The 24,478-nt window shown below is 40.8% G+C and overlaps 2 protein-coding genes across 4 annotated transcripts in view; one reads left to right on the top strand and one right to left on the bottom strand.

Annotated features, from left to right (window-relative positions):
* C15H1orf100 (chromosome 15 C1orf100 homolog) overlaps positions 1-6,362 on the top strand; it is a 28,923-nt gene extending 22,561 nt beyond the window's left edge. For all 3 annotated transcript variants that reach the window (XM_047705835.1, XM_047705836.1, XM_047705838.1), the window contains one exon: positions 6,174-6,362. In XM_047705835.1, coding sequence (XP_047561791.1) covers positions 6,174-6,265 — 92 coding nt within the window. In that variant the 3' untranslated portion in view covers positions 6,266-6,362. The remainder of the gene's footprint in view (positions 1-6,173) is intronic.
* Positions 6,363-11,624: 5,262 nt separating this feature from the next.
* The window catches only part of ADSS2 (adenylosuccinate synthase 2), a 35,341-nt gene continuing 22,487 nt past the window's right edge, over positions 11,625-24,478 (bottom strand). The window contains exons 6-13 of the mRNA XM_047704962.1: positions 24,144-24,251; positions 22,912-22,993; positions 20,716-20,842; positions 19,296-19,450; positions 17,667-17,791; positions 16,572-16,669; positions 14,079-14,228; positions 11,625-12,777 (exon numbers count right to left, since the gene is read on the bottom strand). Of these exons, the coding sequence (XP_047560918.1) occupies positions 12,725-12,777; positions 14,079-14,228; positions 16,572-16,669; positions 17,667-17,791; positions 19,296-19,450; positions 20,716-20,842; positions 22,912-22,993; positions 24,144-24,251 (898 nt within the window). The 3' untranslated portion in view covers positions 11,625-12,724. The remainder of the gene's footprint in view (positions 12,778-14,078; positions 14,229-16,571; positions 16,670-17,666; positions 17,792-19,295; positions 19,451-20,715; positions 20,843-22,911; positions 22,994-24,143; positions 24,252-24,478) is intronic.

Below are 24,478 nucleotides of genomic sequence, written 5' to 3' on the forward strand. Positions count from 1 at the left end.
AACAGACGCCTCCAGGTACTGAGCAGCTAGAAAGAATTGGTGGTCAGGAGGTGTCAGTGGGGCTCCTGTCCCCACAGAGCTGGCTAAGCAGCTTGCCTTTTCAAGACTGACTGAGTAGGAAATCGTCTTCCCTCCCACGTGGGAATTTGGGTGGGCCTTGAGTTACCAAAACGATAGTAAACAGGACCTTCTTTACAATTGCTCTGCTATGAGGGACTCCAGTTAGACGGACATAGAAGGTTTTCTCCTGTGCTTGTTTTAGACAATTCCTAATTTTTTCCAAACCTACAGCCCCAGGTGAGTGTTTAGCAAAGGGGTTTGATATTTACCATCTCCTGTGTCCCTAGCACCATGCTGGGTGCCAGGGGAGGAGGTGAACACAAGTCCAGGCTCCGACCTCAGAGACGGGAAGTTCCCAGTCTGATCGGGAAGATGAAGAAACCATCAGCCTATCACTGAATGATTGAGAAGCGACTAGCAGAGTAGGAAGATGGGTCTAGAACATGAGGCCATGGGGCCCCAAGCTGGGCCCCGCTGGAAGAGGTCTGAGGCAGAAAAGTGGTGCACACTGCAGACAGGGACCCTGCAGCTAGAGGGGTGAGCCTTGTGGAGGGTGGGGGAGCAGGGAGCATGCCAGACATGAGGACGCTGGCCTGTCTGGGCCAGGCAGGAGGAAGTGGGGGATCCCATGCAGTTGGCAAATTAGGACAGAATGGCTGGAACTGAAGAGGAGTTCAAGGAGGGAGTCTGGAAAGTTTCATCTGAACAATCAGAGCCATCTTAGGACCTGTCAAGGGAGAGCCCAGGTGGCCTCGGAGGCTATTGGTGAGTCGGCCTGCTCAGGATGGGTTGGAGAAGGCACGACTATGTTGGCAGTCAGGCAGGATGGAGTTGTGGAAGCGTGGGCAGGACTGGGGCCTTAGGAGCTGCTGGCCTGCACATTCTAGCTCTGCAGTGTTGAGCAAGACACTCAGCTCCTCTGAACTTGCCTGTGCCTGTGTAGAGTGGAGATTCAATGTCTGCATTTTAGGATAAATTGTTACTATTTAAAGTATCTGTCCTGTGCCCAGAACTGTACTAAGTGGGATACCCAAGTGTGTCCACACTCGTGGTTGCCATGAGTCCTAACAGCCACCGTGAAAAGAGGTCTTATTATTTACTGCATGTAGCAGAAGAGAAGACTGAGTCTTAGAGACTTCAGGAAACTTCCTCAAGCTGGTAAGTCGTCAATGCAGGTCATCCAGATTTGTCGCACTCCCAACCCTTGCTCTTGAATTGAACTGAGGAGGCTTCGTGGGAAATGGGAAGAAGACTCATGTGGTGTAGGAGCTGGAGTGGGAAAGGTGATATTAAGAGAGAATTCATGAGAGAGGAGAGGGAAATTAAAGCTCATTGCTTTCCACGTCTGGCAGAATTGTCGGTGCCTCTGATGTAAAGAACCGTTTTTGGCAGAAGTGTCAAGTTGGCATCCATAGACGACTGAAATAAGGCGCTGGAAAGCACAGGCAGGAAACTTAAGATAGGAACAGGGTCAAACAGTCCCCTCCCCTGGGAGGTCTGAGGCCTAACCCATTCAAGAGGTAATTTATGTTGAAATATTCACGGCTCCAGTCACTGAACCACGGATTGAGTGCACATTAGTCATCTTTCCTGGAGTAATGTAGCATTCCAAGGCCTAGTGACTTAGAAGATGAATGATGATGATTTCTATCTTTTAGCTGGGCAGTTCGGGCTCAGGTCTCTCAAGGGGTCAGCCAGAGGTCAGTGAGCCCTCGATCATCTGAAGGCTTGACTGGGGCCGGAGGATCCATGTCCAGGGTGGCTCATTCACATGGCCATCACTCATACGCTGGCTGGCGATGGGGTTCTCGGTGCCTTTCCGAGTGGGCTCCCCATAGGGGTGCCATGGGTCCTGCCCTGGAACAGCCAATGAAGGGGGAAATTGCAATGCCTTTTATGACCTAGGCTCAGAAGATACACACTGTCACTTCTGAGGTGTCCTACCAGTTGCACACAGCCAGCCCTAAGGCAGTGTGCAAGGGGATGATATAAGGCACGGATGCCAGGGGGTGAGAATTCCTGGGATCCATCTTGGAAGCCAGCAACCGTTAGATGATTCGCTCATCGGCACCCATTATGAAGTAGCCACTGTATGTCTGGTGGGGGTTGACGAGATACCTGCTCCCAAGGAGCTGACATTCTTTGGAGAGGGGGTGAGGTACAGAGCATAACTAAGGACATTTTTAAAAAATTATAGACTGGGGGCGCCTGGGTGGCTCAGTCGTCAAGCATCTGCCTTTGGCTCAGGTCATGATCCCAGGGTCCTGAGATCAAGCCCCGCATTGGGCTCCCTGCTTTACAAGGGCCTGCTTCTCCTTCTCCCACTCCCTCTGCTTTGTTCCTTCTCTAGCTGTGTCTCTGTCAAATAAAGAAATAAAAATCTTTTAAAAAAATTATAGACTGTAGTAGGGCTGTAAGGGAAATGAGCAGGGTGATAAGTGCGGCTAAGGGAAGTTACCTTTAATAGTGCAGTCAGGGAAAAAAACCTCTATACGGTTTTAGCTGAGCCCTGGAAAATAGCAATGAGTCACATGAAGAGCATTTAAAGGAGCAGTAAGCGTGAAAGCTTGAAAGCAGGAAAGGCCTCAACGTGTTTGAGGAACAGAAAGGAGACAGCAGAGCTGGCGTGTAGTCAGTGAGGGTATGCATAGGAAGACGCCCAGGTTCCACTCCAAGTCCAAAGGGAAGATCTGAACGGGTTTCGAAGAGAGGAGGGCCCTGTCATTTGTATTTTTAAAAGATCACTCTGACTGCTGCTAAGACCCTGTTTGGAGATGAACAGGAGGCAGGGCAGGCAGACCAGTGAGGGAACCGTTTACTAGTTTAGAACAGAGATGATGGCAGCTTGGAGCAGCAGGGAAGACGAAAAAGAATGAATGGATTCCAGAGATATTTTGGAGGTGACATCAGTGGGGTTTGGTGATAGATCTGCTGTTGAGAGCACTTTGATTCATTCATCTGTGTTCTTTCAGTAAATAATTTGAGAGCCTACTTGGATGCCAGGCATTGTGCAAGGTTTTGGCAATACCACATCAAGCAAAAATAGACACAAAGTTTCTATGTTCAGGAAGCTTCAGTGGGGAACGAGGAGAGAAATAAGCATACAATTTCACCTGCCATACATGCTAGGAAGCAGAGTTTATGTGATGGCGTAGGAGCACTTAACAAGTCAGAAAGGGACAACAACAAGTCTCTGAGGAAATGATGAGCTAGAAGTTCACCAGGCAAGGAGTCTGGGAAGAGCTTCCCAGTGAGTAGGGCATGTGCAAAAGCCCTGTGGTAGGGGCGTGACATGTTTGAGGAACTAAAAAAAAAGTACCAAAGAAATAGACGAAAGCACAGAAGTCAGGAAGGGTGGAGCTGGCTGAGGCTCGAACAAGGAGAGGGTTTACAGGTCATTTTCAGCTGTGACACCTCTAGGCTAAGATTAATGGGAAACCAAAAAGTTTGGAAGGAGGACAGAGGTGACATGATTAAAAACACATTTTGAGAAGATTGCTCTAACTGTGGAGAAGGAAAAGGAGGCAGGCTGGGGAGTCGGGTGGGGCAGAGATGAATATGGTGAGTCAGGAGGCCATGGCAACGGTTAGGCTAAATGTTCTTAACCTCAGTGACATCACTTTTCGCAATCCCAATGCCCAGGACAGAACCAGACCGTTCAAACCTGGATCTCCCGCTGGGAGAGGGTGGCATCAATACCTTAAAATCTTGCCAGATTAATCCCACCATGCAGCCAAGTTTAGGAAGCAGTGGTTTGGCGGCTGATATAGCTGGGAACAGTGGAGAATTGGATGGATTTGCCAGATACTTGGTTGGCCATTGTTTTGTAAACAACAGTCAGGCAGGCGAGACCCAAGAAAGAGGGGTCATAAATCTGAGCACTGAGAGCGAACACAGCAGGGGCTCAGTCAAGCATTTGTTTGAATCAAGAGGCTGACTCCTTGAAGGAGTCTTTTGGGGGAAGGGCTCCTCACAGAGTAAGCTGGATGGTAAGTTGTGTATCAGGATGGTGGGTTTTTTCCTCTTGACCATCTGACCAGTCCTTGTGATCAGATTTTAAAGGCAGGGCTTAGGACTGATTTGTATTTCATGGTCAGTTCTTATTTCTTTTTGGGAATTGGTGAGAAACAGATTAAATAGAGATCGTGATAGATCAGTTATTACGCAAGAAGTTCTTCTTCAGTAAAAAATTCCTCCTCAGGGCATGGGGGCTCATTCATTTCTTTAGGGAATATTTAGGCAACACAGACTATGGGCAAGACACAGTGTAAGAAATGAAGACTTTGTCCTCAGAGAACTTGAGCTTGGGAGGATTAGGATGGCCCCTCAGACAAAAATTGCCCTTGTATTCCTCACCCTGGCACCAAATACTTAAAAGAACTCATGCTGCAAAAATAAAATATATGTTCTCAATAGCAGTGTGACCCTTAGATTCTCTGAACTTCCGTTCTCTCATCTGCAAAAGGATAAAAATAGTATCTACCTAAGAGAACTGAGATATCCAGGTGAAGACTTTAGCGTTCTACATGTAACATTTATAACCCTTCAAAAAAAAGTTAGCCATTATATTATTACTGACAAAGAATCAGCACGTGCCAAAAAACAAAAACAAAAACAAAAAACCCAAGGCAATGGAATTGTATCTTATATAGGGATTAAGTTCTAAAACCAAAGCCTAAGGTAATAATCACATAGAATCAAAGTTATCCTTGAAAATCTCTTAAATTGTTCCAAGTGAAAATATTAAATGATATTAAATTATTAAAGTACCTGGAGTAAATGGTATTCAGCAAGTTGGTTAAATTTTCTCTGTAGTTCTCAATTAATCATTTTGTTTTTCGATGATGACTTTCAAAGACGTTACCCCCACAATTCCACATGAACAATAATTTCACTTTATCAAATGGTAAGGAAATCCCAAAAATCATTTCACACGTCCTTTCCATAGTATTCCCCACCCCAAATTTGCATAGCATTTTTCAGGCTCGATAGCATCTACTGTCTGTGGGCATGGAGATTTAGAAGGAATCCCCCACAAAAGTCTGTTGAATTTACCTCGTTAAATGAATGGGTCATTCGGCTCCACGGCAACTCTGACCAAGGATCACTGAGGCTGGTGAATGGGATTCCTCACACTCCTAAGCCACTTAGATATATTTCCTGAAACACAGTGAAACCCTCCAGAAGGTCAGACTTGCTATGTTAACCCCACCGTAAGCCTCGGGAAGTCACATGGTTACTTACTACGGACAGGTACACACTTTACTAAATTCGATTTAAAAAATCCTTCCAGGGATGGCATTTCTGGTCATACTCCAGGGTTCAATGAAATGTTATCTATTCTTAATATCAAGAATGTTTGTATCTTTCCATGCTATTGACATGCTGTGGCTGGTGGAAGAGAGCAGGAAAAAGATCAGGGACTTTGGGGCCAGATAATCCTGTGTTGGGTCCCCTCACAATCCTGTGAACTTGGCCAAGTTCATTAATCTTTCTTAGATGGTGAAACTATGGGCGGGTCTGTGAGGATTACTGTGGATATTAACGTAAGTAAAACACCGAACACAGTGACAGCACTACACATAATATATTTGTGTTATGATGCTATCATTGAAACGCTCTGCTTTTTGGTTCATCAAGATGATTGATGTATTTAACCCCAGCCCTCCTTGAAAGCTCACCTTTGGACAGCAGAACTGTGACTGTAGATAAGAGGTTATAAAGTACAAGGGAACTCCAGTGGGTATGACTTTAGGGATGGTAACATCTGAAGTTTGACACAAACATCATACGAAATGATCCGTAATTAATGTAGGGCTTAAAGGGTGTGGGGGTCTAAAATTAGGATGTCCAATGCCAATTTATATGGCTGATTTAATTTTATTTACATTTGGGCCTAATTCAACGGTCTGCCTATTGATCAGAGATTGAAACACAGGAATAATCTTTTTTTGAGTTTCAAGTGCTTTTCTCGCCCTTCTTTTACATATTATATTCATTTGTCTTAAATCCACCAAATTATTTTGTTATTGCACAGAATTGTTGTTGACCATATGTTAAAATTTAGGAGTGATTGGTCTTAAAATAAATCATTAATTTGTTTTAAATTTCAGATTGGGACCAGAAATTAGCCACAATTTCATCTAATCCTAGACCACTAAATTCACTGCCAGAGTTCTACTGTTGTGAAGACAGGCTGCTTTGAAAGAAAACCTTTTAAATTAACATAACAATGGCATTTGGACAAAACAACATTCGGAGTTCCTAGTTGACACCTTTAGATTAAAGTAATAACAGAACAACTTTTGACTTAAGTGTGTATCCAGATGGCTACAATCCTGAAATATTTACCTGTTGCAAATTCTTTTCAGAATTAGGTGATCAGCCTAGGGCAGGGAATCGAGAGTCAAGTTTAAGAGAACTTGCCATCTGTTCGCACATCAGCCCCGACACCAGTCTCATTGCTGGTGCTGACAAACCATCTTACATATAATCCAGCAGTTATACGGGGGACCAGGTAAGAATATTATCCGTTCAATAATTGCATCACTGACTGTTGGAAAAATAAAAGTAAAAGAAGAACTTGGGGATGTAGCCAAGAAGGAAAACTGCCAACACCACAGACCCCAAAGTTGCTGTGGATGTAGTGACCTATGAGACTGGTAAAAAACAAAAGAATTAATTAAAATTCTTAATTAAAAACAAAAGAATTAAAGTCTATACACAGAGAGTGAATACGCCTATCTGAACAATTGGGCATCAATTCCTCAGGCAAAAAACTAGAGGTTCTTTTCTAAAGAAATGAAGGATCCTGAAGAAAAGAATCCTACATTCTGGCCCCTAGTAACCCCCAACATACAAGTTGGTTCCCCACTCAACACCCCAAAATGAAGCCTACCAGTTGATAAACTTCCCCCAGGAACACAATTTCTGGTTGTGTTCCATTGCCATGGTCTCAGATGTGAAGAGCTAACCATCACCTGAGAGTTGGAAAAACAACGTAACATGAAAGACAAAGACCAAAATAAAGAGAAGAAATGATGCCGGAGGAAACAATTCAGGGAACACCAAGGAGCCTAAACAAAGCTAACAGAGTAACATTGTCATCTGACAAAGGATGCCTCAAAATAATGATATCCACTAACATGAACAATCTTTCCAAAGCTCTTGGAAATGAAAAATATGATTGCTAAAATTAAAAATCTGACAGCTTTGGAAGAAAAATCTGAATAACTCTTTATGGAATAGAAAGGCAAAGAAGATTTTTGTTGTAAGAGACACAGAAGGGCACCTGGGTGGCTCAGTCTGTTAAGTGTCTGACTCTTGGTTTTGGCTCAGATCATGAGATCAAGCTCCACATCAGGGTCCACACCCAGAGGGAAGTCTGCTTGAGATTCTGACCCCCTTCTCCCTCCCCCCTGCTGCTCTCCCGCTACTCAAGTGCTCTCTCTCTCTTGCTCTCTCTCTCACACAATAAATAATCTTTTTTAAAATAAAAATTAAAAAAATAAGAGACCTAGAACAATAAATTAGGGGGTCCATCATCTGACTAATAAGCATCCTAGAGACAAAACAGAAAAAATGAGAAAATCATCAAGGGACCAGAAACTTCTTATATGCAGGGGTTTATACTGTGGCCTCACACATGAAAACACAGAAAATTAAAATAACCAACTTTCAGTTTCACTGATTTTCTCTGTTGTTTTCTAGTCTCTATTTTGTTTCTCTTCATTCTCATCTTTACTATTTCCTTCCTTTTACTGGTTTTGGGTTTATGTTGCTTTCTTTTTTTGGCACCTTAAGGTGTAAAGTTAGGTTTTTGATGTGAGACCTTTAATAACTGTTTTCAGTTTCCTGAACTGAACTGCCCATGCTTGCAACATCCCATGGTTTTACTGTGTTGTGCCTTCGTTGTCATTCATCTTTTAAGTATTTCCTGATGCCCCTTGTGATTTCTTCCTTGACTCACTGGTTAAAAGTGTGTTTTTACATTCCCATTGTTGGGTGCCTGGGTGGCTCAGTGGATTAAAGCCTCTGCCTTCGGCTCAGGTCATGATCCCAAGGTCCTGTGATCGGACCCTGCATCAGGTGCTCTGCTCAGCGGGGAGCCTGCTTCCACCTCTCTCTCTCTGCCTGCCTCTCTGCCTACTTGTGATTTCTGCCTGTCAAATAAATAAAAGCTTAAAAAAAAATACAGTGTGGTGATTTAGTAAATTTAAACAACTGTGCAACCATCACCATAATCCAATTTTAGAACATTTCCATCACCCCATAAAAATTCTTTGTGCCAGGGGTGCCTGGGTGGCTCAGTCAGTTGTGTCTGAATTCAGCTCAGGTCATGATTTCAGAATCCTGGGACCCAGCCCTCCATTGGGCTCCCTGCTCAGTGGAGAGTCTGCTTGTTCTTCTGCCCCTCCCCCAGCTTGTGATCTTGCTTTCTCTCTCTCTCTGTCTCAAATAAAATCTTAAAAAATTCGTTGTGCCCATTTGCAGTCGCTCCCCATTCCCGCCCCCAACCTCACAAATCTACTCTCTGTCTCAATTAAATTGCCTTTCCTGGACATTTCATGCAAGTGAAATCATGGGATATGCAGTCTTCTGTATCTGGCTGTTTTCATTTAATGTAATGTTCTGAAGTCATACCAGGGACTTCATCCCTTTTTTTGCCCATTATATAGATATACTACCTTTTCTTCATTCATTTGTGCAGCATTTGTAAGTCTGTGTGGACATATCTTTTCATTTCTCTTGGCTAGACACCTAGGAGTGGAGATCATATTTTACATTTATAATTACTTTTTAGAAGAACCTTGTAAAATGCACCAGTTTACACTCCTACCAGCAATGTATAAAGGGTTCCTATTTCTCCATATCCTCATCAATACATGTGTGTCTTTTTGATTGTAGCCATTCTAATTGTTGTAAAGGGATGTATTGTTTTAGTTTGCATTTTCCTAATGTGATTAATGATGTTGCTACTTCTTTTCTTGGTCATTTGTATATCTTTGGTGAAGTGTCTATTCAAATATTTTGACCATTTTTGAATTAGGTTATTTTCTTTTTAATTATACCAGATCATTATATATCATTATATACCCTGGAGACAAGTTCTTTATAGATACATAGTTTGCAAATATTTTCTCCTTATCTGTGGCTTGCCATTTCATTTTCGTAGAGGTATCTTTTGAAATATGAAAGTTCTAAATTTTGATCAAGTCCAATTTATTTTTTCACTTATAGATTGCATTATCACTATCATCTTCAAGAAGTCTTCTGCCTAACCCAAGGTCATGTATGCTGTCTACAGGTCACTCACTCTATTTATTTAGGTTACTCACTTTAGATAAAAAATTCAAGTAGGTTGAAAATGAAAGAATGGGAAAAGATATTCTAATATCATACAAAATAGACTAAGGCAAAAACTGTCACAACAAAGGACTTATGTATTGATAAAAGAGTCATCAAGAGATATTAATAATTGTAAATACATATTCACCAAACAACAGGGGCCCCAAATATATGAAGCAAACATTGATGGATTTGAGGGGAGAAATATTTCTGCAATAATAATAGTCTTCTGCTATCGTTTTTTTAAGATTATTTATTTATTTATTTGACAGAGAGAGATCACAAGCAGGCAGAGAGGCAGGCAGAGAGAGAGGAGGAAGCAGGCTCCCCGCTGAGCAGAAAGCCCGATGCGGGGCTCGAACCCAGGACCTGGGATCATGACCTGAGCCGAAGGCAGCGGCTTAACCCACTGAGCCACCCAGGCGCCCCCTGCTATCGTTTTTTAATGTACTTTCCAATGACATGAAATGCCATTTTAAGCCTCTATTATCAAGCTCCCATGTATGTTGCAGCTACCTCTGAAATGCCCAGTCCATTCCCCTTGTGTATTCATTCATTCCCATGACAACATCACTTACTCTGACTACAGGAGCTTAACAGTGTTTTAACACCTGGTGGGGAACAACCTCTTGACACATAACTTTTTTCAAAAATTCTCTTAGGAATTCTTGCACATTCATTTTTCCACCAAAGTTTCAATATAATTTTGTCCAGTTAGACAATCCCCTGGCAATTCGGACTGGAATGGCATTCAACTCACATACTCAATTGTGAAGGACATTCAGCTCTATCAATCCATTAATATATAAAAAATAAATATATTAAAAAGGGCATCTCCCCACTGAAATACCTTGTTCTGCCATTTAGTTCCCTTCTACTGCACTTTAAAATTGGTTTCAGTTTTTCTGTGTCCCTGTTATGCCCCCATAATCATATCTATTACATTTTGGCCTTGACCTTTTTTCAGGGAAAACATAGTTTGGTTATTTGGCAGAGTCCTCCTCCAACTTTTTGCCAACTTTACCTGCCTCACCAGCCCCTCATTCATTTTTTTTAGTTGCTCCAACTTTCCAAAATGTTTTCAGCCTCTGGGTCTTTGCCCTTGTTCCTCTGACTACTCACCCTCTTGATCTGTTTGAATCCTGTTTCTGCTAACGGCCATTTCTGACTCTTTCTGAACTGAGGTTAAGTTCTCCTTCCTAACACCCTGAACTTTCCTATTATGGCGCAGATCGCTTACAAATACATTTGTCTGGCTGCTGCCTTACAATATACCACCGCACCCCCAACACCTAGCAGATTCTAGCAAATACTCTTGTTCAGTAGAGATTACTGTAATACAGTTACCTAGGATTTCAAAGACAACTGTATCTGAAGAGCAGAACCTCTCTCTTAACCAACTTACAGCTCACTTCTAAAGACTGAGAGGCGAGAATCACTCAACCTGGTCAAAATTGAGTAAATGTCTATCAACATCAATAGATTTGCACTTTTTTTGATTAAAAAAAAAAAAGCAGTGACTTGGAGAATCAATGCTTTTTTTCTTCACTTGTTTTTTCTGGTAATCTCTATACCCAACGTGGGGCTCAAACACGACCTGGGACCAAGAGTCACATGCTCTTCCAACTGAGACATCCAGGTGAAGTCTCAGTTAAGAAGGGTTTTTTGGTTTTTGTTTTTTTCTTTTTTAAGTTTGTTTATTTGTTTAGTAATCTCTTTGGAGAACGAGTTCTTCACATCTGCCTCTGGACCATTACTAAAATGGTTTCAGTAACACAACACTATCAGCCAAGATGAGAATGTGGACTTAAAAACCCCATTTCAACTCAACCTGATCTGTAGTTCAAGTAGGAAGATAAAGGGTAAGGAGAAATAAAAGCCCATTCAACTTCCATTAGCATAAATAAAAATTATTTATTGTAATATTAAATATGAATTTTACACAAAAGTCATTATTGATTGGCAATGGGCTTGTAAGATCATCTGTACTATCCTTTTTGTTTATTGAATCCAGCAAGGCTGGCTCTATTTCAGAATTTTCTGAAGTATTAATAAAAATATGTCTAGTGAAGACAAAAGGTATTTACATTCTTTTCTAAGTCTGTTTTGATGTATCCCCACCCCATCCCTACATACTACAGGAATAAAGCTCCTCTTTTATATACTAGTATTACCAGTACTTCTTTTACTAGAACAAAAACACAATACACAAACCATACTAGAAATATTTGGTTCCTTTTAATCAGCTATTGATGGTATAATAAAATAAATTTAAGTGGCACCTAATTTAAACATTTAAAATAGTTCACTGAAGGATAATCTACAACACAGTAGGTTAAGCCTAACTGTCAAAACACCTCTTTTTTTCCAAGAAAGAAAAAATAAAGGCATGATCAAAATTATGACTGACAATTTGGGTTCATGTGGACACTTATAGATAATTCTGTAGGCATACTGGCAGGCACAATGTTGAAAATCAATCCACTAGATTTAGGAAGTAATGGTAAGATAAAAAAAAAAAAAACAGCTATACATTTCAGAGTTAATGCCTGAAATTAAAGAAAAATATCCACCAATTATCACAACGATCTTTTAATGACTAATATTTTTAAACATTAAGATTGTTGTTTTAGGGAACATCTTTCTCTGGACATTTAATTAAATGCCCAATGTATTAAATAATTTACAGTGAATTAAGTTTTGTGTTCTGTACAAATTAAAGGATACATGAATATAATCCCCTCCCCCTCCCTCGCCAAAGCTCAAATTTGCAATGGTCTCAGCAGAAAATAAACAGTTCACAAGTTAAACAGAATTTATAGCATTACAAAAGTTTACAGAATCCTCTTTTCATCATTTTTTTCCTAACAGCAAAGATCACACTGACAAATTGAATGACCAGAATGTAAAAAATATTTGTGCAAAACTGCATTAATTGTTCTTCCCGTTTAGTAGAGATAAAACCTAAGAACGCACAATGACAAGAGTGAAGAAAAACTACACTGAAAGGAATTCTATTTTAGATTTCAAACAACACAGATCATACTATGACTAAACACTGAAAGAAAACGTGGCACCGTGAGCAGCAGGAGCAACACATGACTCGGCGATTCTGCCAGAGGAGGCGGCTGACACTGGAACACGCCAGAAGTTTCTCTCCACATCAGCCAGCCATCTTCAGGGACTGGAAACAACTCTAGGGTTTAAAACTCACTTTGATGTCTTTCTTCTTGAAATTTGCAGATCATAAATGAAATATTTAATAAAGTCCTTTCCCTCCCTCCTGAAGGAGTGTTTCTTGCGTCACTGGAAATCCTTAAAAGAGCTGAATCATAGACTCTCTGGATTTACCTACCCCGATCCATTTCACTGGTAAGAGAAGAAAGTACAAGAATAGTATCAATTCATTTATAATGTTCAATCCTTGGGATGAAAAGATCCTCACTCTTCTCAGGGTCACTATTTAACTTTCCAGGTGCCTTTTGCTATCCTTTGCTGTCCTGCTAGAAGACCAGGCTGATTTCTAAACGGAACACACCAGTGCAGGTGTGTGCCTTACCAGTTCCAGTTTTAATCACGTGGTATTTCCAAGTCTTCAATGCCAAATACTTAGGTTAGATTAGCAAAATACTGGCCCAAACCACCAGAGACTTAAAGAACCCTGGATTAAGTCCCTAATTACTAGATAAGATCTAAGCATCTTTGATAAAAGCAGGATGCTAAGAGATGACAGTGTAACTTTTGCATCTCAAAGAAGTAGAAACATCTGGAAGAGAATACTATTTTAACTTGCACAGACTGAACCAGTCTATAGGAATCTCTAAATATTATACCACATGGGTTAACCTTCACGGAATTTTATACAGGACATTGTTAAATTCACTCTCACTTGTATTTCAAAAAAATGTTGACTAAGAGCCATAGCAAACATGCTAAGTTGGACATCACGCTGGCTGGGGCAGCTAGCAATCTGGAAAACAAACTAGTATTTGAGACAAACCACAATACAAATCAGAATAAGTGCACAATAGATTCTACAAAAAGGACACCTTCTACCCACTTTGCTTTTGTCTTTCCAATCTCTACCAGTACAAGTAGAAGAAGAAGGCAATGTGTTAAAAACTTCCATTAACTAGTCACAGCTATAACCTGGTTATGCCTAACTCCCTGGACAACTCCCTGGCCAGCTTGTTTTTTAATAAAGTTTTATTCTTTCCTCTCCTCTTATATTTTTTCAAACTGGATTTCCTATTTTCTGTACCAGTAATTTCCTAATTATTCAAGCAAGCCCCCAACTCCCAAGGGTAGTTTAATCGCAAATGGAAAAACCACAAACCATTTTTGGTGGAGGTGAAGATACAAAAGGCTTTGTGACTAAGAGGGAGAAAGCAACAAGCATGAATGTCACGGGGTAAAATCCAGAGTAGTAGAGAATTAAGACAAAGTCAAAACAGTGTGAGGTAACCTACTGTCTTCAGGCATACAAAGGATTAAAGAAAGATGACTATATTTACTCTAAGAAATAAGATTATTTTTCTATATTTTCCAGGGCACTGATGCAAATCACGAACACTCTACAAAATAATACTGATCTTTCTTTTATTGTATCTCAAAGGTAGACCGTTAAGTTAGAAACAGAAGAAAGACCGTTGTTCATAAAGTACACTTACCTGGAATTTGAAGCTCATCTTCAATAAATCGAACGTAATTTTGTGCATTAACAGGCAGTTCTTTAAACGTCCTTGCATTTGATATGTCTGTGCTCCAACCTGGCAGTGTCTTATACTGAACTTCAACTTTATTTAAGACTTCTTGGTTTGCTGAAAGTTAAAGAGTAAATCTATTTTTCCATGGTGGAATGCTGCCTGTTGCCAAACAGCCTTTTGCTATGTCAAAGGTTCATGATCTCTTATGAAAATCCTTGGAGCCAGAGGAGTTCTGGAATGCAGTTTCCCAGAGTGCAGGAAGGTCAGACAGGACACTGACCACCTGAGGCAATGTTTTCATAACCCAACACAGTCCTGCAGCGGCAGGCTAATTCACTAGAAGCAGAGAGATTATCAGTTCTAATAGCAATTCAAGTTTTGCTGTCAAAGGACTTTGGTGCCAAACTTTAACCTTTCCATTTTTAGAGCTTTTTAGATACCCCACTGTGGATTAGAGATTATGGACCTGCATACAGGTGGCAACCTCACAGAAAGGAGACTTGCAAACGTGCTCTCATCTGGGAGATCTACTGATTTTGGGATTGTACAAAGCTGACCTGGAAATTTTCTTTATTATCTCACCTAACCATTTTCTCTGTATCTCCTATCAGGAACGGAAAATGTACGAAAAGAAAGAACAGTTTAACTAGAGCTGTCACAGCGGATGCTGTGGGGATTCTGTCCAAGCTTCCCACGTCGGGACTGAGACACTCATTCCCCCGCCCGTGGAAGCACTGCCCACGGAGGACTAGCGCTCAGAAACTGCCCCCCGCTGAAGGGAGCTGCCTCCTTGGAACAGCCCAAATCCCACGACTGATCAATGTGGACAACAGGCAGCACAAAACCACAGGTTCTGAGAAAAAGAAAACTCCCAAGCAAGTCCTGAAACTACGCAATTCTCTGCCCAGGGATAATTTCCCGGCCACTGGAAGCCACGACACCAGAGTCAGTGGAGAACAGTGGCCCCACTGAGCTGAGAAGGCGGATAATCAGGTTTCAGGGAAGCTGAAGTGGCGAGAGGCATCACGGTCAAGTGTCAGAGGAGGGGCCTATACAGGGAGCTCCCACCCCTCCGAAGTCCATGTGAGAGTCCCAAAGCTAACGTTCAACTTCACACGGGAGGGACGCATGGGATCACCGGAAGGCTTACCAGATGTTAGCTGTCACACAGTTGAGGGGACAGGTTCTAGAGGACAAGCAGTGCTAAGAGAAGGGAAGGGACGGGATACACTGGAGCTCCAGCACTGCCCGACTAGAGTGATCTCTTTACACCTTGGTAACTCTCCTGGCGTCCAGCTGGGAGAGCAGAAAGGCTGCTCCTTAAAATTTAAAAAAACATGTTCACGAGTATAACTGACTACAGACCCTCCATAACAAAGCCTAAAACCAAGCTACCGAGATCCACAGAGGAGACAGAATTTGGAGATGGTGACCCACACCAGGTTAAAGGTTTGGGAAACACCCGGGGCTCTTCATGTAACTATATTAACAGAGCAGAAAACTGAGCTTATGCAAGTTCAAGATGATCAGCCAGTAATTCAACTGTCCCCTGAAACAAGAACCAACACTCTTTAGAGGAGGATAACAGAATCTGAGTCACTACAACATTAAGCACATTCAACCAGAAGTCATTGGTCATAGAAACAGTGATCCACAATCAAGGAAAAGAACAGTCAAGAGAAACCAGACTGGAGATGGCCCAGATGTCAGACTAACAGGTAATGATTTTAAATGTGTTTCTAAGAACTTGAGGTGATCCTTGGTTGCCAAGGACTGGTCATCACCATCAAGTCACAAAACCTGTACCAGCCTACCAAGTTTCATTCAAGTGCATATTCCTTTGTTTGGCATATTCCCAGGCTTATAGGGTGACTAAACAAATGAACAGTTCCTATTTCTGGAAGCTGGAAACATTTATGGAACTTCCTGAGTAACTGAAAAAATCTTATAACTAAAGATATGCCTGAAGAAACACAGTGCCTCATGTAGGAAGTCTTCCTACAACCACCCACTTATGACATAGGAGATGAGAAAATCATTCCTGTGGCTTCGACAACAGGGTGGGTAAATGTATTAGGAGCCTGCTTACTCTTTTGAGTAGCACTCTTTTCTCCTACCCCACATTTCTCCAGGAAGAGAAGCATGCCTACATAGAAGTTACTTTCAAAGTAGGGAAGATGAGATTCGGGAATAGCACAGCTGGCTGAGCTCAGAGGGACCATGTTTCTCTTTCCTATTTTGAGTCTGAACACATGCTTACTACTGTAATCCAGGATTCAAATGCACAGCAGCTATGAAACAAATGCCAATAACATGTGAATATACTTGTGCTATCCACAAAGAGGGTATCAATACCTATACCACAATATCTATACCACAAACTACACAGAACTTCATGAAATGGCTCTAACATGTTCACCTAATAATATTCTTTATATCACAGACAGAAAAAAGTACCTGGGAAATGAGGTATGATTTCACCATCTAACTTGTAAGCAACTCCAACTTTAATTTCCGTAAACATGTCCAAAATATCCAATTTGGTAAGTGCCAACCTAAGTGGAAGGAAAGGCAATGTTCAAACAGCAAACCTCTTCAAAATACATCAAATCTCCCAATAAACTGGCTGGGAAATAGTTTTAAAGGAAAAATCTGTACAATTAGAGAAAACAGTAGGTTTGGCATTCTTATCTACAAATTATTTTTTTATCCTTTATTTGTTATTTGCTGGAAGTTAAATCAAATTAATACAAACAAGAATACATTTGTTTACATATTTATGTACATGTGTGAACAGCAACTTTTCACTGAGTGATTTCAGGGAGCCAGGCAGGGCGCTATATGCTCTCACTGTATTTCTCACCTAATTTTCAAAACACCCACACGAAGTAGGTAATATTATTATCTAGATTTTGTTTATTTATTTATTTTTAAGATTTTACTTATTCATTTGACAGACAGAGATCACAAGTAGACAGAGTGGCAGACAGAGAGGAGGAAGCAGGCTCCCTGCCGAGCAGAGAGCCCGATGCGGGGCACAATCTCAAGACCATGGGATCATGACCAGAGCTGAAGGCAGAGGCTTTAACCCACTGAGCCACCCAGGCGCCCCAATTATTATCTAGATTTTAAAGATGATGGAAAAGGCACAGAAAGATTCACTTAACCAAAGTCATGGCACAACGCGTGAATCTGAGATTTGAGTTAGACATTAATCATGCCCTAAATGGGTTATATTGCCTCCCCTCCATATAAGCAAAACGCACCATCTACCTATCTCACTTCCCTCTATACTGACATGCACGGGGGAGTAATAGGATTCCTTTTTCCCAACTGTGGATGTGTAGGAAGACAACCTGGGGCCTTTTCCCGTGGGTCCCTTCCCCTAGATCTTGGTCCACTTGAACCCTGAGCTACGAATTCATCTGGAGTCTAAACAGTGAACTTTTTCTACCAGGGTACTACTTTTCAAGCTTGCACTCCACAAAATGTAACCTGTGGTCATGAACTGTAACTTAGTTCCCTGAAAGAAATGTTTCTAAGAATACTTACGCAGTAAATCCATTAATCATATGAGCATATTTGAGCAAAACCAGGTCCAGCCAGCCACACCTTCTTTTCCTACCAGTGGTTACCCCAAACTCTCGACCTCTTGTTTGTAATAATTCTCCAATTTCCTAGAAAACAGAAAATAGGACTTTAGGATTATAACACCAATGCTGTAAATCGAGCAGAATTACGCATAAGATCACATAACAAGTCTTATAGAGATGAACATCTTCCAAAAAATTACTCAGTGGAAGACAGAATTCCATACCAATGATGTGTGAAGTAGGCATTATTTCGAACAGATCCACTTTTGGCTTCAATTTTTACCATTTCTGTAAAACCAGTATTTTTTACAATGTTAGATAACTTCTTAAAATTTAGATTAACATATAAAATGCTGCATATTAGAAACAAGGTTGTTAATTAAGTATTTATTAAATTTATTCAAATAGACAAGCCAATTGTTCCAAGAACTGCAGTTCATCCTCCTGAAAATCATAAGACAAACTCTCAGCTAGTCAGTAGTTCTGGACAGCACAACGCCCTTTCAAAAAGAATGAAGGCTGATGGCAATGCTCAAGATCTAAGCCACAGGGGTGGCTGGGTGGCTCAGTCAGTTCAGTGTCTGTTTTCGGCTCAGGTCATGATCTCAGGATCCTGGAATTAAGTCCTACATCGGGCTCTCTGCGCAGCAGGGAGTCTGTTTCTCCCTCTGACTCCCGCTTCCCCTGCTGGTGCTGTCTCTCTCTGACAAAAAAATAAAATTCTTAAAAAAAAAATAAAAATAAACTTAAAAAAAAAAAAAAAGATCTAAGCCACAGCCATTCCTTACAACCCAATTTTTCACTTATCATCTATCTATTCCCTCATTTACACCTTTCTGATTTCTTGTATTCTGACATCAATCTGTCAGATCTGAATCCCAGCTGCGTCCCTCTGTGTGACTTTGCACAAGTGATTTCAGCTCTCCGTGCCTGTTTCCTCTTGTGTAGAAGGGGGACAGTGACACCACCCAGCTCACCGAGGGTCGCGAGGTCCAAAGAGCTTCTGAGGATACAATACTTGGACAGTGCCTGGCCCGATGTCACCACTGCAGAGGTGTTGGCTAGGATTAGAGCAAGTCTTGAAGTCACTCTTCTCAGCCCCAGCTCCTAACAAGCTCTTGGTGAAAGGCAGTTCTTATTTATTTATTTATTTATTTATTTTAGATTTTATTTATTTATTTGAGAGAGAAAAAGAGAGAGATCACAAGGAGGCAGAGAGGCAGGCAGAGAGAGAGAGGGGGAAGCAGGCTCCCTGCTGAGCAGAGAGCCTGACTCGGGGCTCAATCCCAGGACCCTGTGATCATGACCTCAGCTGAAGGCAGACACTTAACCAAATGAGCCACCCTGTAAGATTTTTATTTATTTATGTTTGTTTGTTTGTTTGAGAAGAGAACAAGCGAGAAACAGGGGATCTAAAGCAGATTCCACTCTGAGCACGGAGCCCATGCAGGGCTTGATCCCACAACCACAACATCACAATCTGAGCCAAAACCAAGAGTCGGACACTAAACCAACCAAGCCACCCAGGAGACACAGAAGTTTTTATTTTAAAACTTTCAGAACTGGATCTAGTGAAAAACAGACTTACATTGTCCTGCTCTGTTGGGAAGGCACCAATGCCAACTCGAGTTGTGTAAGCTTTCACGACCCCGTACACTTCCCCAACATTTTGAGGGGGCATTCCCAAACCGGTACAGACACCTCCAACCGTACAGTTCGAAGAGGTCACAAAAGGGTAAGTTCCTAAAAAAGAAACAAATATTATACACACACAGATATACATTACTCTGAAACAATTACTGTAAAAAAATATGCATTTGAGTACATTCTAGGTACTGGACAGACTTGACTATAACCGCCCTCTCAAACCTTCAGCCTTTAGTCTTGAGCCCTTCTGTCCAGAATGAGAGCAAACCACAGTGGTCAGAGCTATCCCCGCAGTGCTCATTCTGGGGAGGCTCTTCCAGCGCGCGCAGTCAGTCAGCTCTGTATGGCAGGTACTCACCTAATGGATTGCTGAATAATTTCATGCCGAACCCCGGGCGTTATTCTACTATGCAGACTTTTTTAATCTACGTGTTTTTAACATGTTCCTATTGTTTTAAAAATGAATTTTTTATTGTTTTCTTCATACAGATTTTTAAGATACAGCCACAATCTAGAGTGACAGCAGTATACTAAGAATTCGGTGGTATTCATTATCCTAGCTTCTCATCTCTATTAAGGGAATAATCCAAAAAATGACAACAGAAGCTAAGAGGAGTGTACTCCTTCATCCCTAAAGATCCTGTTCCTACTTGAACTATCCACATCTAACCAGACACTCTGCTTTCTTTCCAGATTCCACAGGCATATTATGGAGTCCAAAAATACATATCTACTGTAATAGAAATAATACTTTTTCTTTAATTGGTTTACTTGAGAGTCAAAAGCCAATGAAATGTCAGTAAGAGCTGAGAACACTGACTTATCTTTTGAGATCATGTTCAGAGAGAAAGGCCAACAACCTAATGGGGCAGTAGGTGGAAGACATTAAAGCCTTAACTTTTTGAAGGTGGAAGAAATGCCCTAATCCACTCAGAATCTTAGGCCCAGGGAGTTGAGCAGATTTCCACAGATCTTAGGATATGCATGTTTAATGACAATGTTTATTAGTTCTCAATATTTAAAAAAAGGCTGAATTAAAGATCGTTCCACAGGACTCCTCTAATAATCTTAGTTTCAAGCAAACAGAGCATGAACCAAACATTGAAATCAGTTTACAGAATCCTAAACCCACTGACCCAAATAGTGATTTCATTTTTCTAATAAACTATAAAATGTAATATATGCATTGTGTATTCTACAATAGTGCTTAACGAAAAAGATTAGTAGGTGACAAATGTCCATCATTCCTAAATATACAAGCTAAAAGCCTTGTTTTAAAATCCGTAAAGGGAAACATTAATTATTTATACCCTAAGTACTTCAGGACTGGGTTAAGCTCCGGCAAGTCATAGCTCCCTTACCAAAATCAATATCTAAGAGTGCTGCATTTGCGCCTTCTACCAAGATTTTCTTTGGTGGTCCATGCAGGGCCTCGTAGAGGAAATAAACTCCATCTCTCACCATTGGTTTAATCCTTTCCATATAACCCTATAGATGGAGACAAAAACCAATTTCAGTGTGTGCTAATAAGTTCCCAACATGATCGGTACAAGTAAAACTCGCCAAGTAAAACCCTGTGACAAAGCAAACTTAACTCATGCAAAGCAGAAGGGGGTTGGTGATGGCGCCCACCCTACAGTATATTTGGATTAGCTCTGGTCTCTCATCTTGATTCTCCAGAACCAGAAAAGAGACTCCAGCTCAAAATCAGTGGAGAAACAATGAAATTTAAAGGTTCTACGTTAACCACTGCCAGTAATGATGACGGCCTTCCATCCTTCAAGAACCAGCTCTCGGGAAAATAAAAAGGGCTGAGTATACTACATTGTGCTTTTATATTCTGGGAGGTATTTAAAAAACTGCATTTATAATCCATGTAACCAAGAGCTTTGAAACACGCATCCAGGGACTGCCAAAATGTTGGCACGGTTCCTCAGTGACGTGGCCGAGCATGCAAATAGCAGTAACCGTTACCATTCTTTTGCTACAGTATGCCGTCCGCTATGGCAGCATCTCAGCAGCGTTACTAGCAGATAATAGCAAATACTATTTTACACATGAGCATTCTAAAACGCTCACAAAACATATTAAAAGTATTAATAATACTGCTTAATTTTTGAACTCAATTAGAAATGCAATATAAACAAGAGTTCCCCCAAGGCCTAAAGTATAACTACAATAAAATCTAGTTTAAACCATGTTTCCTATTCAGCCAGTCTAATATGGAAATTCTACCATCCACTCATGAACTCACTGAACATGTTATATCCATACCACCCCCGCCCCCTCAGCTCTAGCCTCTTGCTTATTATTCCTGGTTTAGACCTTTCGTTATGCCAAAAATGACCAGGGCATTCACCATGTCCCTTATTCCTTAAAGTGCTGATTGGATATCTACCACCTATTAAGAATCTTCTTCTCCAACTCTCTTCACAATTATTCATCTGCTTTACATTCACATGAAACATGGATAAAACAGAACCAAAAAGCCATATCCACACTTTAGTGCATAAATATTTCCAAGTTGCCGGTAATAAATTTGAAATATTTGTTGCATGACAGAATGAAAAGAAGATGGCAGTCTATTCTAAGCAACGAGCAATACACTGAAATCTAAATACCCAACATTCAGACTCTTCCTTGGAGGTCCCCCTATCCCCCCGCCGCCCCTGCTTAAGGAATTTAGTGAGTAGATATGCCTAAGGTCTACAACCATTCTAGAACGGCATATGAGGTTTGTAAATTCCTATTCAGCTCTAGAATTCACATTCATACTATTTATAGAAGAGAAGAAGTAATAATCAGATACATAGGGCCCAGCTCAAAACACACCAAACATCAGGGACGAATGTGAGGTGGAAAGGGTAGGAGATTTGCCTACTGACGAACTCAGGCACCACTGACACCTAAAAACAGCCACACGCGGACCCAACCTTTGGCCAATCACCTAGTTTGTCTTTTAAGACAAAGAGCTACAGACACTGGCCCCGTGGGGCATCCTTCCAGGTCTGCACAGCTAGCTTTACAAGTTATCTCCTGCTGCCTGCCCCTCTGTTGATCTATGCTCCACAATGCTAGAAGGGATTTTTATTTAATACAAATCTAGTCTTTTTTCTGCTCAGAATTACTCAATAGCCTTTCATTAACTCCAGGATACAAAGCCAAACTCCCTATCACTGCGTATATAAGACCAATACAAGACCCGTGAACTCCTACTCTCTGCTCCCTACTCAATCTTTTCTTTCAGTCACATCATGTGAAGTGACTCAAACATGTCCTGTCCTTTTAGGTAGGCCTATATGCTTTTAGACTTAAAAAGGACAAGTAATTTGCTTTACTAGTTCTTATCTTCAATGCTTTACACATATTTGTGTGGCATTTATTATACTATAAATTATTTAACATATAACTTCTCACAGTGTAATTTCCATAAAGGAAATTAACACTCTATGTTCTTAATTCTTATGTTTGCAGGTCCTAATGCAAAACCTGAATGAATGAAAGGTCTTAGATGCCAATCTGGCAAACAAGTTTTAAAAAGGACATGAAAGCACTACCTTGAGTTTTTGTAATTCGCCTTCAATGTCGATTTCCAGAGTGGGGTATATAGATTTGTACTGGTTAGCCAGAACTTTGAACCTGAGAAACACAGATAAAGCGAGACATTAGCTCAACTAATAATAGTCCAAATAATATCATTCAATTCAAATGGTTTCTGTAGATAAGTGGTTTTAATAACAAATGAATCCCAAACTGAAGCTACATTCTAAGAAACAAAATCTAAACAGATCAATCATATAAATAATGATACACTCAAAAATAGTATTTTTTTAAAATGATTTTATTTATTTATTTGAGAGAGAGAGAGAGAGAGCATGAGAGGAGAGAGAGATCAGCAGGAGAAGCAGACTCCCCGCCGAGCAGGGAGTCCGATGTGGGACTTGATCCCAGGACTCCAGGATCATGACCCGAGCCGAAGGCAGTCGCCTAACCAACTGAGCTACCCAGGTGCCCCTCAAAAATAGTATTTTTAATTCAAATTTAGGAATACCAAAAACATAATGTGTGTGTGGAAGATGAAGTGTGTGGAGGGAAGGGGAAGAACTTAAATCTGTAACAACACTGAAATCTGAATTATATTACACTGTGTGAAAAATATAAGGGGACGGTCTACACGATGCTTTTAAAAGAGACAGAGGTAAAGCCTTTGATGCCGACTGTTATTAAATGCAACCACCAAACTCTCTGTCACTGAGTCACCATAAAGCTTCGATGACGATTAGGTTTCTCATGGAGATTTTTCTAGAGAAAGTGTCAATGAGGCAATTTCTATTTTTTAAGGTGAGTTTGGTACACAACAGTTCACCAGTACCTAAGAGCCTAATTATGTCTTGGTGGGCGGGGGGGGGGGGGGGGTCTCCAGAACTGAAAATCGGAGGGTCAAGACTCTAGGAAGTGGTAACCCCACCAAAGCATCCCCTGAAATCTGTTTCTCAGCAAACCATTCCAAACCCCAATCCTTAAATATAATTTTGGCTTTGCTTTCTTGGAGTACTGCTAGGATATCATCATGAGGTTACTTTTCGTGAAGTTTAATTTGAAATTAAGTAATAAAAATAACTTTACAGTCCAAATTAAACCAAAAAAGTCAACCACCAGTGATTTTGCATCCTGGAATTGAAAAATTCCAATTTGAAAAATTCCATCCTAGAATGCCAATTTGCACCCTGGATTTGAGAAATTCCAAAAACCCCATTTGCTCTTTCACTCTGAAAACCAAGTTAGTTACCTCTCAGAGAAGCCATCAAAGTCAGAAACCAGATCACACATCCGCAGTCCACTCCGAGCAGCTTTGGAAGAATAAACTGGGCCAATGCCCTTTTTTGTGGTACCCAAGCTTAAAAATAAATCAGAACAAGCTTTGAGTTAGACAAGAAAGATGGAGTTCTTGTGGTCAGATCATCACATCAAATGAAGGTACTTAGACTATTTTCTGTCTTTGCTATTTTCTATAAGTTTAATTTCACAATCCTATTGATTTTCTCTAGAATCGAAACAGGGTATTCTAATAATTTTTTCTTAAACCTCTGGCCTACAATTTAAACATTAGGGTCTGGATATGCT

Source organism: Lutra lutra, chromosome 15, assembly GCF_902655055.1.
Source record: "Lutra lutra chromosome 15, mLutLut1.2, whole genome shotgun sequence".
NCBI lineage: Eukaryota > Metazoa > Chordata > Mammalia > Carnivora > Mustelidae > Lutra > Lutra lutra.